At 52.6% G+C, this 14,246-nt stretch overlaps 1 protein-coding gene across 2 annotated transcripts in view; it reads left to right on the plus strand.

Annotated features, from left to right (window-relative positions):
• Positions 1-460: 460 nt before the first annotated feature.
• TJP1 (tight junction protein 1) overlaps positions 461-14,246 on the plus strand; it is a 252,979-nt gene continuing 239,193 nt past the window's right edge. For both annotated transcript variants that reach the window (XM_062204982.1, XM_062204983.1), the window contains exon 1: positions 461-633. In XM_062204982.1, the coding sequence (XP_062060966.1) occupies positions 461-633 (173 nt within the window). The remainder of the gene's footprint in view (positions 634-14,246) is intronic.

Raw genomic sequence — 14,246 nt, forward strand, 5'->3', positions numbered from 1 at the left:
TATATGTGTGTTGTATGTGTATACAACATGTATGCGATCTATTATATATGTGTGTGTGTGCAGCATATATATAAAATTGAAATCCTCAAAGACTTTAGGGAAACAGCTAGATAGAGGTTTTCTTCGGCACACAGATGATGTTGATAAACCACCCAGTGGCACACGCAGACAAAAGAGTATATTTTTTCCGCTCTGGGAGCTTGTCCATCGGGGCATAAACGATTGAAAAGGAGCTCCTGGCAACCAATGAGGAAACTGAGGCATACGGGGTGCAGGGCCCGGTGGCGCCGGCGGGCGGTGCTGCGGGTGCGGCGGCCGCGCGAGGCCCGCACCCGCCCGCCCGCCCGCCCGGTGCGCACGGCGGGGACCGCGGCTCGCGCGGGCGGCGGGGGCGGCGGGGCGCGCGCGGCGGCGGGAGCGGCGGGAGCGGTGGCGGCGGCGGATGGCCCAGAGCTGATCTATGCGGCGCCTGGAGGGGCTGTGCCTGCGGCGGCGGCGGCGGCGGCGGGGCCCTGCCCGCGAGCGGAGCGGGGACAAGATGAAGTACCAGAAATACCTGACGGTGCTGCAGATGGCCATCGGAGTCACCCCCTCCAACCGCGGCAGCCTGCTGCCGCTCAAGAGGAGGCTGTGGTGAGCGGTGCGGGCGGTGCGGGCGGTGCGGGCGGTGCGGGCGGTGCGGTGCCGGCGGTGCGGTGCGGTGCGCGCGGGCGCCGAGCCCCAGCTCGCACCGGGCGCCGGCCGGGGCCGCCGGGGCGGGGGCCGGGGCGGGCGGGCGGCCAGGCCGCGGGGCCCGGCCCGCCGGAGCGCGGGGCGCAGCAGCCATGTCGGCGCCCTGCGGGCTGCTGCCGCGCGGCCCTGGCTGTGCCGGGCCACACGTAGGGCGGCGCGGGGCGGCCCGGCTCACCGCAGCGGCTCCCGCACCCGGCTCGTCCGTTCTGTGAACCCGCACCCCGCCAGCCAGCCAATGCAGCCTCGGGATTTCAGGGCAGGCTTCCTGCGGGTCGCGAGCGCGCGATCGCTCGCCGCGGTGCGCGGTCCCCGGGACTGCTCCGAGCGCATCGGTGCGGGGTCCGCAGCGGAGGGCGCGCCGCCGCCGCGCGGGCTCTGGCTTGCGGGACTGTGGGCACCTTGTTCGGGGCTAGGTGTCGCCTGCACGCGGTCCGGTTCCTGGAAGAAGCCGGGCTGGGAGCTGTGCGCGCCCCGGGGTCCGGTCGTTCGCGGCCGGGCGCCCGACCGTGCGGGGCGTTCTCCTGGCACCTGCACCCCGCCGAGGCGTCCTTTGGATCTGGGGTTCAGGCTGGGAGGTTCTACCGCAAAAGCCGTTGTAGGGCAAAAAAGGGAAGGCGACTGTGGGGCGCAGGTGCCAGGATCGTGGTGGGCGCAGGTCGTCCTAATGTTACCGTGAGTGGCCAGTTGTAGGTCCTTGAGGCTTTACTCGGTCGTCTGACTTAATAATAGGGCTGTGGATGCAGACAGGCAGGCGGGCTTAGGTATTCGAGGAGAGTGAATTCTGTGAAAGAATGGCCCCAAAAATGGAGGGTCAAAAATGGAAGAGTTTTGGAGGCAAAGCAATAAATATGGGTGGCAGTGCTCAGACTTGAGCTGTGACCCGGGCAGGTTCCTGGAGCGCCCGTTTCTCCCCCTTGCGGTCCGCACCCCGGGGGTTCTCTGCAGGTCGGCTGTGCGGGGAAGGCAGGCGCTTGCCTGGACAGCAGGTGCTTAGCTGCGCTACTGCCTTTCTCCCTGCTGCACCCCGTTTGTTTTTTAATTTGGTGAGCAGCAAATGGTGACACCCCCAAGACAAGACTGGTGGGAGCTGGTAGCAGCTGAACTAAATGTCTTGGGAAGAAGACTTCAGTGAGTAATTCGTGAGGATGTGGCTGTGGAAGGTGACTTTGATGGGGGAAGGAGCACTGGCAGATCTGATCAGGTGTCTGCAGCCTGATGCCCCACCCTGCTTCCCTCTGAGTGTCTGTCAATAACCAGCACTTAGGGCCAGTGCCGTGGCTCACTTGGTTAATCCTCTGACTGCAGCACCGGCATCCCATATGGGCACCAGGTTCTAGTCCCGGCTGCTCCTCTTCCAGTCCAGCTCTCTGTTGTGGCCCGGGAGGACAGTGGAGGATGGCCCAAGTCCCTGGGCCCTGCACCCGCATGGGAGACTAGGAGAAGCACCTGGCTCCTGGCTTTGGATCGGCACAGCGTGCCGGCCATAGCAGCCATTTGGGGGTTGAACCGAAGGAAGGAAGACCTTTCTCTCCGTCTCTCCCTCTCACTGTCTATAACTCTACCTGTCAAATAAATAAAAAATAAAATAAAATAACCAGCATTTAAATGTTCTACTTACTGTTCCTACACATTGTCCCTGTCCCCACTAGAATGGGGGAGGGGCTCTTTATTTCATTACTAAATCCCTTGCAACTGGTTTCTGGCACAAAATAGTTTCTCCATAAACAGTTGTTAGATAAATGAATTACTCATAATGCCCAGCTGGGAAAATGTTAAGGTAATCTGTTTTCTTGATGCTTGCTTTTAAAAATTAAGACGTGAGAGTGACATTTGAATGCTACTAGGCATCACAAAGTTCAGGAATTACCTTTGTTTTGTTTTGTTTTTTTTTGGACAGGCAGAGTGGATAGTGAGAGAGAGAGAGACAGAGAGTAAGGTCCTCCTTTTGCCGTTGATTCACCCTCCAATGGCCGCCGCGGCCGGCGTGCTGATCCTATGGCAGCAGCCAGGTGCTTCTCCTGGTCTCCCATGGGGTGCAGGGCCCAAGGACCTGGGTCATCCTCCACTGCACTCCTGGGCCACAGCAGAGAGCTGGCCTGGAAGTGGGGCAACCGGGACAGAATCCGGCGCCTCAGCTTTGTTCTTTTCCAACACTGGAGTGCTACTCCCTTTTTTTTTTTTTTAAAGATTTATTTATTTATTTGAAAGTCTGAGTTACACAGGGAGAGAAGGAGAGGCAGAGAGAGAGAGAGAGAGAGAGAGAGAGAGAGAGAGAGAGAGAGAGGTTTTCCATCCACTGGTTCACTTCCCAATTGGCCATAACGGCCAGAGCTGTGCTGATCTGAAGCCATGAGCCAAAAGCTTCTTTTAGGTTTCCCATGCGGGTGCAGGGGCCCAAGGACTTGGGCCATCTTCTACTGCTTTCCCAGGCCACAGCAGAGAGCTGGATTGGAAGTGGAGCAGCTGGGACTCGAACTGGTGCCCATATGGGATGCCAGCAGTGAAGGCAGTGGCTTTACCCACTACGCCACAGCGCTGGCCCGGAGTGCTACTTCTTGAAGCACATCTCCCAAACACACAGTTTGTGAAGAGAGGACACAGGGAAATAAAACCCAGGCAAAATTTGTACTCAATGATTTAGGGCCAGGGAGAAAAACTCTTACGAATCAATGACCAGGAAAAGGCAGGCAAGATTTTGTTGACCTTTTCCTTAGTGTTAGCAGAGCTTTTCAGAATTTTCACTCAGTGTTATTCTCATTTCTTTTTTTTTTTTTAAGATTTATTTTATTTATTTGAAAGACAGTTACAGAGAGAGAGGTCTTCCATCCGCTGGTTCACTCCCCGGATGGCTGCAACGGCTGGAGCTGAGCCGATCTGAAGCCAGGAGCCAGGAGCTTCTTCCAGGTCTCCCACGTGGGTGCAGGGGTCCAAGCACTTGGGCCATCTGCTGCTTTCCCAGGCCATAGCAGAGAGCTGGATCGGAAGTGGAACAGCCGAGACTAGAACTGGTGCCCATATGGGATGCCGGCGCTTCAGGCCAGGGCTTTAACCTGCTGCTCCACAGTGCCAGCCCCTAATCTGGTTTCGACTGTGGTCAAAGAGCGTAGTCTGCCAAGACTCTATAGTGCATGGTACTTTTAAATGTTTCATTAAAAATAGTTTTAAATTGGAGACTATTGTACTACCTGATTCATTTATCTCCTCTACCCTCTGGAATCTCTTTGTAGATATTGTTTGGTTTCACCCATGTCATTGCAACTGCAGGTGAGGAGTTGGAGATGTAGGTGCCAGTGCATGGCTGGAAGATGGGAGGATGTAGGTGCTGATGGCAGGGTAGTGGGTGAGAGCCAGTGGCAGACACAAGCAATGCCCACCACAGAATGGGAGCTAGGGGCCGGTGCTGTGGCGTAACAGGTTAAGCCACTGTCTGCAGCACCAGCATCCCGTATGGGCGCCTGTTCAAGTCCCGGCTGTTCCACTTCCAATCCAGCTCCCTGCTGATTCACCTGTGAAAGCAGTGGAGGATGGCCCAAGTGCTCGGGCCCCTGCTACCCACATGGGAGACCTGGAGGAAGCTCCTGGCTCCTGGCTCAGATCAGCCCAGCTCTGGCTGTTGTGGCCATTTGGGGAGTAAATCAGTGGATGCAAGGTCTTTCTCTCTGTGTCTCTTACTCTCTCTCTCTGTCTCTGTAACTCTGCCTTTAAAAACAAATAAAAAAAAAAGTAAAATGTGAGTTTGTGCTATGAAAATTGGTCATAGCATGCATGAAGACGTCTGTGAGCATTTGTCTGTTTTTCTGTCTTTAAATGATTATAGTCTACCTGGGAAGACTGCCCTCCTGCCAAGCTTGTGCCTGTCTGAAAGGCAGGGTGCATGGCCTGGGGTTTTGTTGCCACTTGTGCCTCTAGGTTGGGCATTGTTCCTGACAGTTTTCCTTTGTGCAGTCTCTTCTGTCTCTGATTGGCTCTGCAAGTCCCCTAAGGCAGGGCTGGGGAGTCTTTTTTCTGCAAAGGGTCATTTGCATATTCGTGACATCATTCACGGGCCATACAAAATAATCAACTTAAAAACTAGCCTGCTATTTAATTGAATTTTGAGTCCTGCCTGCCGTTACCTTGGCAGGACCAGACCAGATGATTTTATGGGCTTGTACCTTCCCCATCCTGCCTTAAAAAAAACAAACAAAAATATTTATTGATTTTGAAAGTCAGAATTACAGAGAAAGAGGGAGAGACAGAGAGAGGGAGAGAGAATCTTCCATCTGCTGGTTTACTCCCCAGGTGACCAGAGCTGGGCCAGGGCTGGGCCAGGGCTTGACCAGGCTGAACCCAGGAGTTAGGAGCTTCCTCCAGGTCTCTCACATGGGTATAGGGGCCCAGGATCTTGGGCATCTTCCACTGTTTTCCTAGGTGCATTAGCAGAGAGCTGGAACAGAAGTAGAGCAGCTGCGACTCAAACCAGTGCCCATATGGGATGCTGGCATTGCAGGCAGTGGCCTTACCCCCTACGCCACCAATGCAGCCCAGCCTTAAGACGTGTTACATTTGCTGACTAATTTAGGCAGAAACTACAGCAGACTGACGGTCAGACCTGCATCGATGTAGCCCACAGGGACCTTCTCCCCCTTGTTCTCCAAGACACTCAGGCATTTGGTGTTCGGTTCTGAGTGAGGACTGTTTAGGAGCCTGGGGGAAGGCCTGTCCTCTTACAGAGATCTGTCACTGTGCGGCCTCTAACGTCCTTGTGGCCCTTTTGGGCCCCCTGAGGTGGCCAGTGATACAAAGCAGCAGAGAACACTGCATTTCCTGGGGCTGCCACAGCAGCTGACGTAACCCAGTGGCTTCTAACAGTAGAGATGTATCGTCCCCCAGATCTGGAGGCCAGACGTCCAACAGCAAGGCACTGCAGGGCCCAGCTCCCTCGGAAGCTCTAGGAGAGACTCCGTCCCCGCCTCTTCCTGCTCTGGAGTTACCAGGGGCTCTTTCTGGCTGCCCTGAGCTGATCCCTGCCTCCATCTTCCCCAGGCTTTCTCCTCCGTGTCACCTTATAAGGACGCTTGTCATTGGATTTAGGGCCCACCTGCGTAATCCTGGATGATCTCATCTCAAGATCTTTAACTTAATTACATCTGCAAAGGCCTTTTTTCTAAATAAGGTGACATTCACTCCACTGCTCAGCAGGTGTGAGGCCCAAGTAATTACTCCCCTTTTATGTAAAACGTGCAAAAGATTTTCATAACATGTTATTGCTGTCAGCAGTCTTGATTTTTGCACCGAGTGCTGTTAGCAGTGTTTCCGTTGATCTTAGCGGGCACGGGGGCCTCGTTTCATGTTCTTCATCCTCCGAAGCACAGTTTTGCTGGTTATTCAGAGACTCCTGAAGGCCCCGCCGTGTCAGCGTGATCCTTCAAGCAGTCATCCAGTCATCAGATCCTGAACTCCAGCACCGCCACTCCTTACTTGTCAGCCCTCTCGGGGCGCCCCATGCCGCTGTCATTTGGCTTCAGCACCCCCGTGAGCTTTGTGCTGAATTTTTCCCAGTTTTGCCGATGAGGTCATTGGCTTGCCCAGAGCGACACACCAGTTTCTGTGCCATTTGTTGGGCTTAAAAAGACAATGGAGAGGGGGAGATGGCAGCCTAGAGAGTGTGATGAAAACCAGTGCCAGATGACTGGGCAGTGCCCTGGGGTCCTCCTTTCTCCAGGGGTGGCCCCTGGCCAAGCCCGGAACACCAGGGTCCTCCTGATGGGATGCGAGAGACTCTAAAGTCCAAGTCCTTTTGTAACAGATTCAGTGAACAAATTCTAGACAGGTACCCACCTTGTCATTTCTAAGTACAGCTGAGGGCTGTTGACAACCATTCTATTAGGTGAGTTGTTAAGATTTCTAGGGGGTGGGCATTTGGCTACCATGCGGGACACCCACATCCCATATTGGAGTTCCTAGATTCAAGTCCCAACTGCTTCCAGCTCCAGCATCCCACTGACGTGCAGGTGATGGCTCAAGTGACTGGCCATGGCCGCCATGTGGCACATCGGTTTAAGTTCCCAGTTCCTGGCTTCAATTTGGCTCAGGCCCAGCTGATGCACGCATTTGGGGAATGAGCCAGCGGGTGGAAGATCCCAACCTCTCTCTCCATCTCCATCTCTTTCTGTTTCTCTGCATTTTAAATAAATAAATACAAATGTAATGTTTCTGGAGCCTGACACTTCAAAACAAAAATCAGCATTTTACTTGCTTTTACTGAAATATCCTTCAGAAAGAATAAGAGCTGTCTTTTTCTGGTAGTTCTATTTTCTTTTTTTTGGTGTGGGAACAGGTTCCTTCAGCCTCCCTTACACAGCTACCCTCCCGTACTTAGCGGTACCCCAGTGTCCCACTCCACACGGCTGTTGGAAATGCCCTCTCTGAAGGGGAGAGATGCTCTGCTGTCACTCCTGGGCATTGTCTTGAGTTGGCTGTGGCTGTCAATCACTGCCATTTTCAGAGAAATTTCTGGTAGGAGGACTGTTAGGTGTCGCTTCGGAGCTATTTCTGTTCTTATGTAACTGCTTTGTTTTTACCCACTTGTTTTTGTCCAATTCTTTGTTGTTACTGAGTTCTTTTCCACTGGAAATTAGAAATGGGTGCAGCGGATGAATTTGGGAGTTGTCAGTCCCAAGTGGGCCATGGTCAGAAGTGGCCGTGAGCCAGAACCCCTGAGTCAACAGCAAAATGCTCCCAGGGCGATGGGGGAGAGAACATTCCGGCAGAGGGAAGGGTCTGGGCCGCGGAGTTGAGTTGTGTTGCTGGGTGTGTATTTTGGACCAGTGGTAGTTCGGGGTTTGGTGGATTTAAAGGACTTTGCCCTACCGTGTCTAAGGTTTAGCCGTGCTTGTCTGGACCGCAGCCAACAGAGTCCAACAGAGATTTCCAAGTGCAGGTGTGATATGATGGACAGGGCTGTCCTCAGCCAGGGACATGCAGGAGCAGCAAGGGGCTGGTGGACAGTTTACTGGGGTGTTAATAATCCCTGGGCAGGGGCCAGCTACTGCCCAAGTGCGGGCCTGTCCAGGAAGCAGGCCGTGTTGGGCCCACGCTCAGCAGGCGAGCTCCTGCTTCCCAGTGGGAGCTGGGATGCTGGAGCCTGCCGTGCACACAGGCCTGGTCTGCCAGTGTGCGATGAAGGCCCTGGCTCCAGGGGCCAGGCTGTGTTTGCTCTGTGAGTGCTGGGTGTGGGGTGAGAGCGTGCCCCTGGGTTTCTGTCTTCCAGGCACAGCAGCCGTGCCCACAGGTAAAGCCTGGCCCCAGGCAGGAGAAAGTGGACAGAGGGAGAGGCAGACGTTTTCTGTCCAGCTGCCCTCGGGGGTGGGGAGCCTTTGTTCTTCCAAGGGCTGGGTGGATGTTTACAGTTTACAGCATCACTCGTGAGCTGTACTAAATTATCAGCCTAAAAATCAGCCTGCTGTAGGTTGTTGAATTTTGAGCCCCACTTTCAGTTGCCTTGGCAGGGCCAGACCCAGTGATTTTGTGGGCCTTGTACAGCCCACGGGCTGGATGTTCTGCATGCTGGCTAGGCAGTAACACATGGTTAAGAATTCAGAGAAGAATTCATTGTAAGCTAAACGGTGATTTCCATACGGTCCAAGGGAAAAGATACAACGTGCACACCTCAGTCTCTAGCCTTGTTACCCTGTCACTAAATATCATTCCCTTGAATACTGGGGGGACAGTCCCCAAAGTCTGAATTTTTTTAAAGATTTATTCACTTACTTGAAAGTCAGAGTTACACAGAGCAAGAAGGAGAGGCACAAACAAAGAGAGAGGTCTTCCATCCTCTGGTTTACTCCCCAATTGGCCACAATGGTTGGAGCTCTGCCGATCCAAAGCCAGGAGCCAGGATCTTCTTCTGGGTCTCCCACATGGGTGCAGGGGCCCAAGGACTTGGGCCATCTTCTACTGCTTTCCCAGGCCACAGCAGAGAGCTAGATTGGAAGTGGAGCAGCCGGGACTCAAACCAGCACCCATTTGGGATGCTGGCACTGCAGGCAGTGGCATCACCTGCTACCCCACAGCGCTGGCCCCTGAATTTTTTTTAAAGATTATTTATTTGAGGGCTGGTGCTGTGTCGTAGTGAGCAAAGCCGCCGCCTGCAGTGCCAGCATCCCATATGGGATCCAGTTTGAATAGTGGCTGCTCCACTTCCAATTCAGCTCTCTGCTGTGGCCTGGGAAAGCAGTAGAAAATGGCCCAAGTCCTTGGGCCCCTGCACCCATGTGGGAGACCCAGAAGAAGCTCCTGGCTCCTGGCTTTGGATCGGCAGAGCTCCAACCATTGTGGCCAATTGGGGAGTAAACCAGAGGATGGAAGACCTCTTTCTCTCTCTCTGATTCTGCTGTCTGTGTTTCTACCTTTCAAATAAATAAATAAATATTTTTTAAAAAAGATTGTTTATTTGAAAGGCAGAATTAGAGAGAGGGACACACACACACACACACATACACACAGATGTCTTCCATCAGCAGGTGCACTCCCCAAGTTGCTGCAACAGCCAGGATTGGGCCAGGCCAAAGCCAGGAGCCAGGAGCTTCATCTGGGTCCCCCACGTGGATGCAGGGGCCCAGGGACTTGGGCCGACTTCTGCTGCTCTTCCAGGAGCATTAGCAGGGAGCTAGATCAGAAGTGGAGCAGCTGAGACATGAACCAGCACTGATATGGAATGACAGTATCACAGGTGGTGTCTTAACCTGTTTAACACTGGCCACAGTCTGAATTATTAAGTTCAGATCCACACCATCACAGCTGGGGAAGAGTGGTACTTTGGGATTAAAAAAACTATCTCTGCTCCATGTCAGGTGGAGCTGTCCTTAATGGGCTCTTTTTTTTTTTTTCTATTTTTTTTTTTTTTTTTACTTCAGTACAGTTCTCTTCATCAGAGCTGTAGAGGGGCCTCGATATTCCATACACCCCCCAGGAAGCATGTGATTAGGTAGTAAGCAAGAGAAGCAGCCCCTTAAACTGCACGGTACGTGCAGGTGCACTGGCCTCACCCGAGAGCTAACGCTGCATCATGGTCCAGATTCTCGTTTAGTCTTCCCTTTGTTCCCCACCAAAAATGATGGGAGGCCCAGTGTCTGCTCACAGCTGGCCTCATAGCTTCACAAAGACCTGGTCAGGGCTTTAAAGTGACTGAAATTGCTGGGTCCGTTCTCAGACCTCGTTCCCTGTCTAGGGAGGAGGCTGTGGGCCAGGTGGGTCCAGGTCTGGTGCTCGCCTGGCAGACGCCAGTTCTGCTCTGCTGGTTGACGCGGTGGGGAGCAAGAGGACCCATTCTTCTTCCAGTGATGGCCACTGGGCTTAACGTTACCTTGAGTTAACTCCTCTATGAAGTGTCATGGCCGTCACCCATTTATAAAATTTGGGTGGTATAAATCCTCTTGCAGGCTTTAGGTTTAGGAAAAAGGGGAAATAGTGATGCTTTTCTAATCAGATGGATAAGAGAAAAATTAAGGGGAAATATCAGGCAGGTTTCTTACCCAAAAGAGTTTGTATTACAGTGATGCTAACTTCCTAAATGTGATCCTACCACGTAACCAGTGCCATCAAAACAAAGGGGAAGAAATAAGGAGCAGCAGTGACGGGACTTGTCATAGTTCTGTTTCTCTGTGTCAGGTGTCCTCTGTGGAGTAAGTTCTTCACCTTCTCGTGGGAGCTTTTCCTCTGGAGAGAAGAGAAAGCTGTGTGATGTGCTGCTTTTTTTTTTTTTTTTTTAAGATTTCTTTTATTTATTTGAAAGGCAGAGTTACAGAGAGTGGGAGAGGCAGAGAGAGATGTCTTCCAGCTCCTGGTTCACTCCCCAATGGCTACTATAGCTGAGGCTGGGCCAAACCAAAGTCAGGTCTCCCACGGGGGTGCAGGGGCCCAAGCACTTGGCCCATCTTCCACTGCTTTCCCAGGTGCATTAGCGGGAAGCTGGATGGGAAGTGGAGCAGCTGGGACTGGAACTGACACTCCTGTATGGGATGCCTGCATTGTACATTGTAGGTGGCTGATTAACCCGCTCACCACAATGTCTTGATGTGCTGTTCTGTTGGGAATCTTTTTTTTTTTTTTTTGACAGGCAGAGTGGACAGTGAGAGAGAGAGACAGAGAGAAAGGTCTTCCTTTACCATTGGTTCACCCTCCAATGGCCGCTACGGCCGGTGCACTGCAGCTGGCGCACCGCGCTGATCCGAAGGCAGAAGCCAGGTGCTTATCCTGGTTTCCCAAGGGGTGCAGAGCCCAAGGACTTGGGCCATCCTCCACTGCACTCCCGGGCCACAGCAGAGAGCTGGGCTGGCAGAGGGGCAACCGGGACAGGATCCGGTGCCCGGACCGGGACTAGAACCCGGTGTGCCGGCACCGCAGGTGGAAGATTAGTCTATTGAGCTGCGGCGCCGGCCTCTGTTGGGAATCTTGAAAGTGGCATCAGTAAAATTTTACTTTGGAAGGTGAATTAAAAAGAAGACTGGAAATTTAATGAAATAAAAAATTAACTTAAAAACCATTAAAAACAAAAAAAACCAGGGGCTGGCGCTGTGGCACAGTGGGTTAATGCCCTGGCCTGAAGCGTCAGCATCCCATATGGGCGCTGATTCGAGACCCAGCTGCTCCACTTCCCATCCAGCTCTCTGCTATGACCTGGGAAAGCAGTAGAAGATGGCCCAAGTCCTTGGGCCCCTGCACCCACATGGGAGACCCAGAAAAAGCTCCTGGCTCCTGGCTTATGATTGGCGCAGCTCCAGCTGTTGTGGCCAATTGGGGAGTGAATCAGCGGATGGAAGACCTTTCTCTCTCTCTCTCTCTCTCTCTCCCCTGCTGCCTCTCCTCTCTCTGTGTAATCCTGACTTTCAAATAAATAAATAAATAAATAAATAAATCTTTAAAAAACAAAACTGGGGCCAGAGCTATGGCATAGTAGGTTAAGCCTCTGCCTATAGTGCTGGCATCCTATATGGGTATTGGTTTGAGTTCTGGATGCTCCACTTCTGATCCAACTCCCTGCTAATACACCTGGGAAAGCAGTCAAAGATGTCCTGTGTCCTTGGGCCCCTGAACCAGCGTAGAAGACCTGGAAGCAGCTCCTGGCTCCTGGCTTCGGATCAGCACAGCTCCAGCCATTGCAGCCATTTGGGGAGTAAACCAGCGGTTGGAAGACTCTCTCTCTCTCTCTCGCTCTCTCTCTCTCTGCCTCTCTGTAACTCTTCTTTCAAATAAATAAATCTTTTTTTTTTTTTAAAGAAAACTACAAGAATTGAGTGGTAGTGTGAGTAGACATGAAGGCTGCGGTGTTTTTGAGGACTCCCTGAGATGAAGCAAGCAGATAGGAAGGGGCCCACTGAGGGACAAGCCGTGGGGAACCAAGGTCCAGAGCACAGGAGGTCACTGCCAGCTGGGCTGGGCGGCCTGCCCAGGGGCGGAAGAGCCAGGCGCTTGTGGAATTAAATGGATTGGATGCAGAGGGTTGATGGGCGCCTCGTGCATCCTTGCTGCTTTGTGCCAAGTGGTTGCCAACAGTGCTGCTTGGGTCCCTCCTAATGCAATGGATGTGGGCACCGGCGCCAGAGAACAGTGTCCCTGCGGTAGCTGCTGAGTCCCCTCGGGCTGGAAGCAGAGTGACCTCACCACCTCCCATCAGCACGTCCATCTCTGCCTGTGTGCAGAGGTGGGCCACAGGGAATGGGGCAACGGGCAGCAGGTGCTCCCAGCACAGGTCAAGGATAAGGGGACATGGAGTCACCAGACAGCTAGAGAAAACCACATACCCACAGAGAAGTACCAAATTAAACAAATCCTGAGCGCATGGAGACACACTGGATTCACTGGAGTGTTTTCTGAAAGCTGTGAGAATATTGCATTTAACCCCTGCACCCCCCACCAAGGAAAGGAAAAGCACTAGGTACTTTAGAAATTCAACATTGGCTCATTGAGAGAGGGGGGAATGGCTGGATTGACAAAACTGAAAAGCTGTTAGCAGTCTGCAGTGGGAAGCTGAAGATGCACAAAAGAGCCGGGGGTTAGAACCGGAAGTCAGGAACCCCGGGCTGTTTCCCCAGAGGGACGCGGTGGTGCTGGGAAGACGGGCAAGCGCCCTTCCCTGCATGGAGGAGGTGAGAGTACTGATGACCTGGCGCTGGGGAGGAGGAGGGACAAGGGAGCTTCAGAACCCCGTGGGAAAACGCAATTACAAGATGAGGTCATCTGGCTACAATTTTTGAAATCCATGCATAATTTTTTCCCATGATACGTATTTCCATGAACTTCTTAAAAGATTTATTTATTTATTTGAAAGAAGAGTTACAGAGAGGCAGAGAGAATGAGAGAGAGAGAGAGAGAGAGAGAGAGAGAGGTCTTCCAACTGCTGATTTACTCCCCAATGGCCGTAATGGCTGGAGCTGTGCTGATCTGAAGCCAGGGGCCAGGAGCTTCTTCCAGGTCTCCCATGCAGGTGCAGGGGCCCAAGGACTTGGGCCATCTTCTACTGCTTTCCCAGGCCACAGCAGAGAGCTGGATCAGGACTCGAGCAGGTGCCTATATGGGATGCTGGCACTGCAGGCGGCGGCTTAACCCATATGCCACAGCGTCAGCCCCTCCATGGACTTTTGAAGACCCTGTGTTTGCATGAATTTAAAAAATTTTTGCACCAAAATGAAGTTATATTTTTTCTTTTTCCACACAATTTTTGAAAAGAGATTTGTTTTGTTTATTTGGAAGAGCAACATAGAGAGAGAGAGAGGTCTTCCATCCACTGGTTCACCCTCCAAATGGTCACAATGGCTGGAGCTGGGCTTGACCAAAGCCAGGAGCCTGGAACTCCACTGGGTCTTCCATGTGGGTGGCAGGGCCCAAGCACTTGGGCCGTCATCTGCTGCATTCCCAGCTGCATTAGCGGGGAGCTGGATCATAAACAGAGTGAGTGGGACGCTCTGATACGGGATGTGGGTGTTCCAGGCTGTGGCTTCACCTGGCACAGTGCCTGCTTCCAGGGTAAAATCTTTAATTAGCACATAGAGTTTTCATATGATAAACAATTAAATACCTAAGAAGATATGAATCACAAACATTGAGGCATCTAATAAAAAAAGATTTGACAGGGCCGGTGCTGTGGCATAGCGGGTAAAGCCGCCGCCTGCAGTGCCAGCATCTTATGGGGCCACCGATTCGAGTCCCAGCTGTTCCGCTTCCCATCCAGCTCTCTGCTGTGGCCTGGGAAAGCAGTAGAAGATGGCCCAGGTCCTTGGGCCCCTGCACCCACGTGAGAGACCTGGAAGAAGCTCCTGGCTCTTGCGTTCGGATTGACAAAGCTCTGGCTGTTGTGGCCAATTCCCTGCATGGACGAATTGAATTGGGGAGTGAACCAATGGATAGAAGACCTCTCTCTCTCTCTGTCTCTCCTTCTCTCTGTGTGTAGCTCTGACTTTCAAATAAATAAATAAATCTTTTTTTAAAAAAAGGTTTGACATATAATAAGCAAAAACTAATAGGTATATAAGGAT

Source organism: Lepus europaeus, chromosome 11 (assembly GCF_033115175.1).
Source record: "Lepus europaeus isolate LE1 chromosome 11, mLepTim1.pri, whole genome shotgun sequence".
Lineage (NCBI taxonomy): Eukaryota > Metazoa > Chordata > Mammalia > Lagomorpha > Leporidae > Lepus > Lepus europaeus.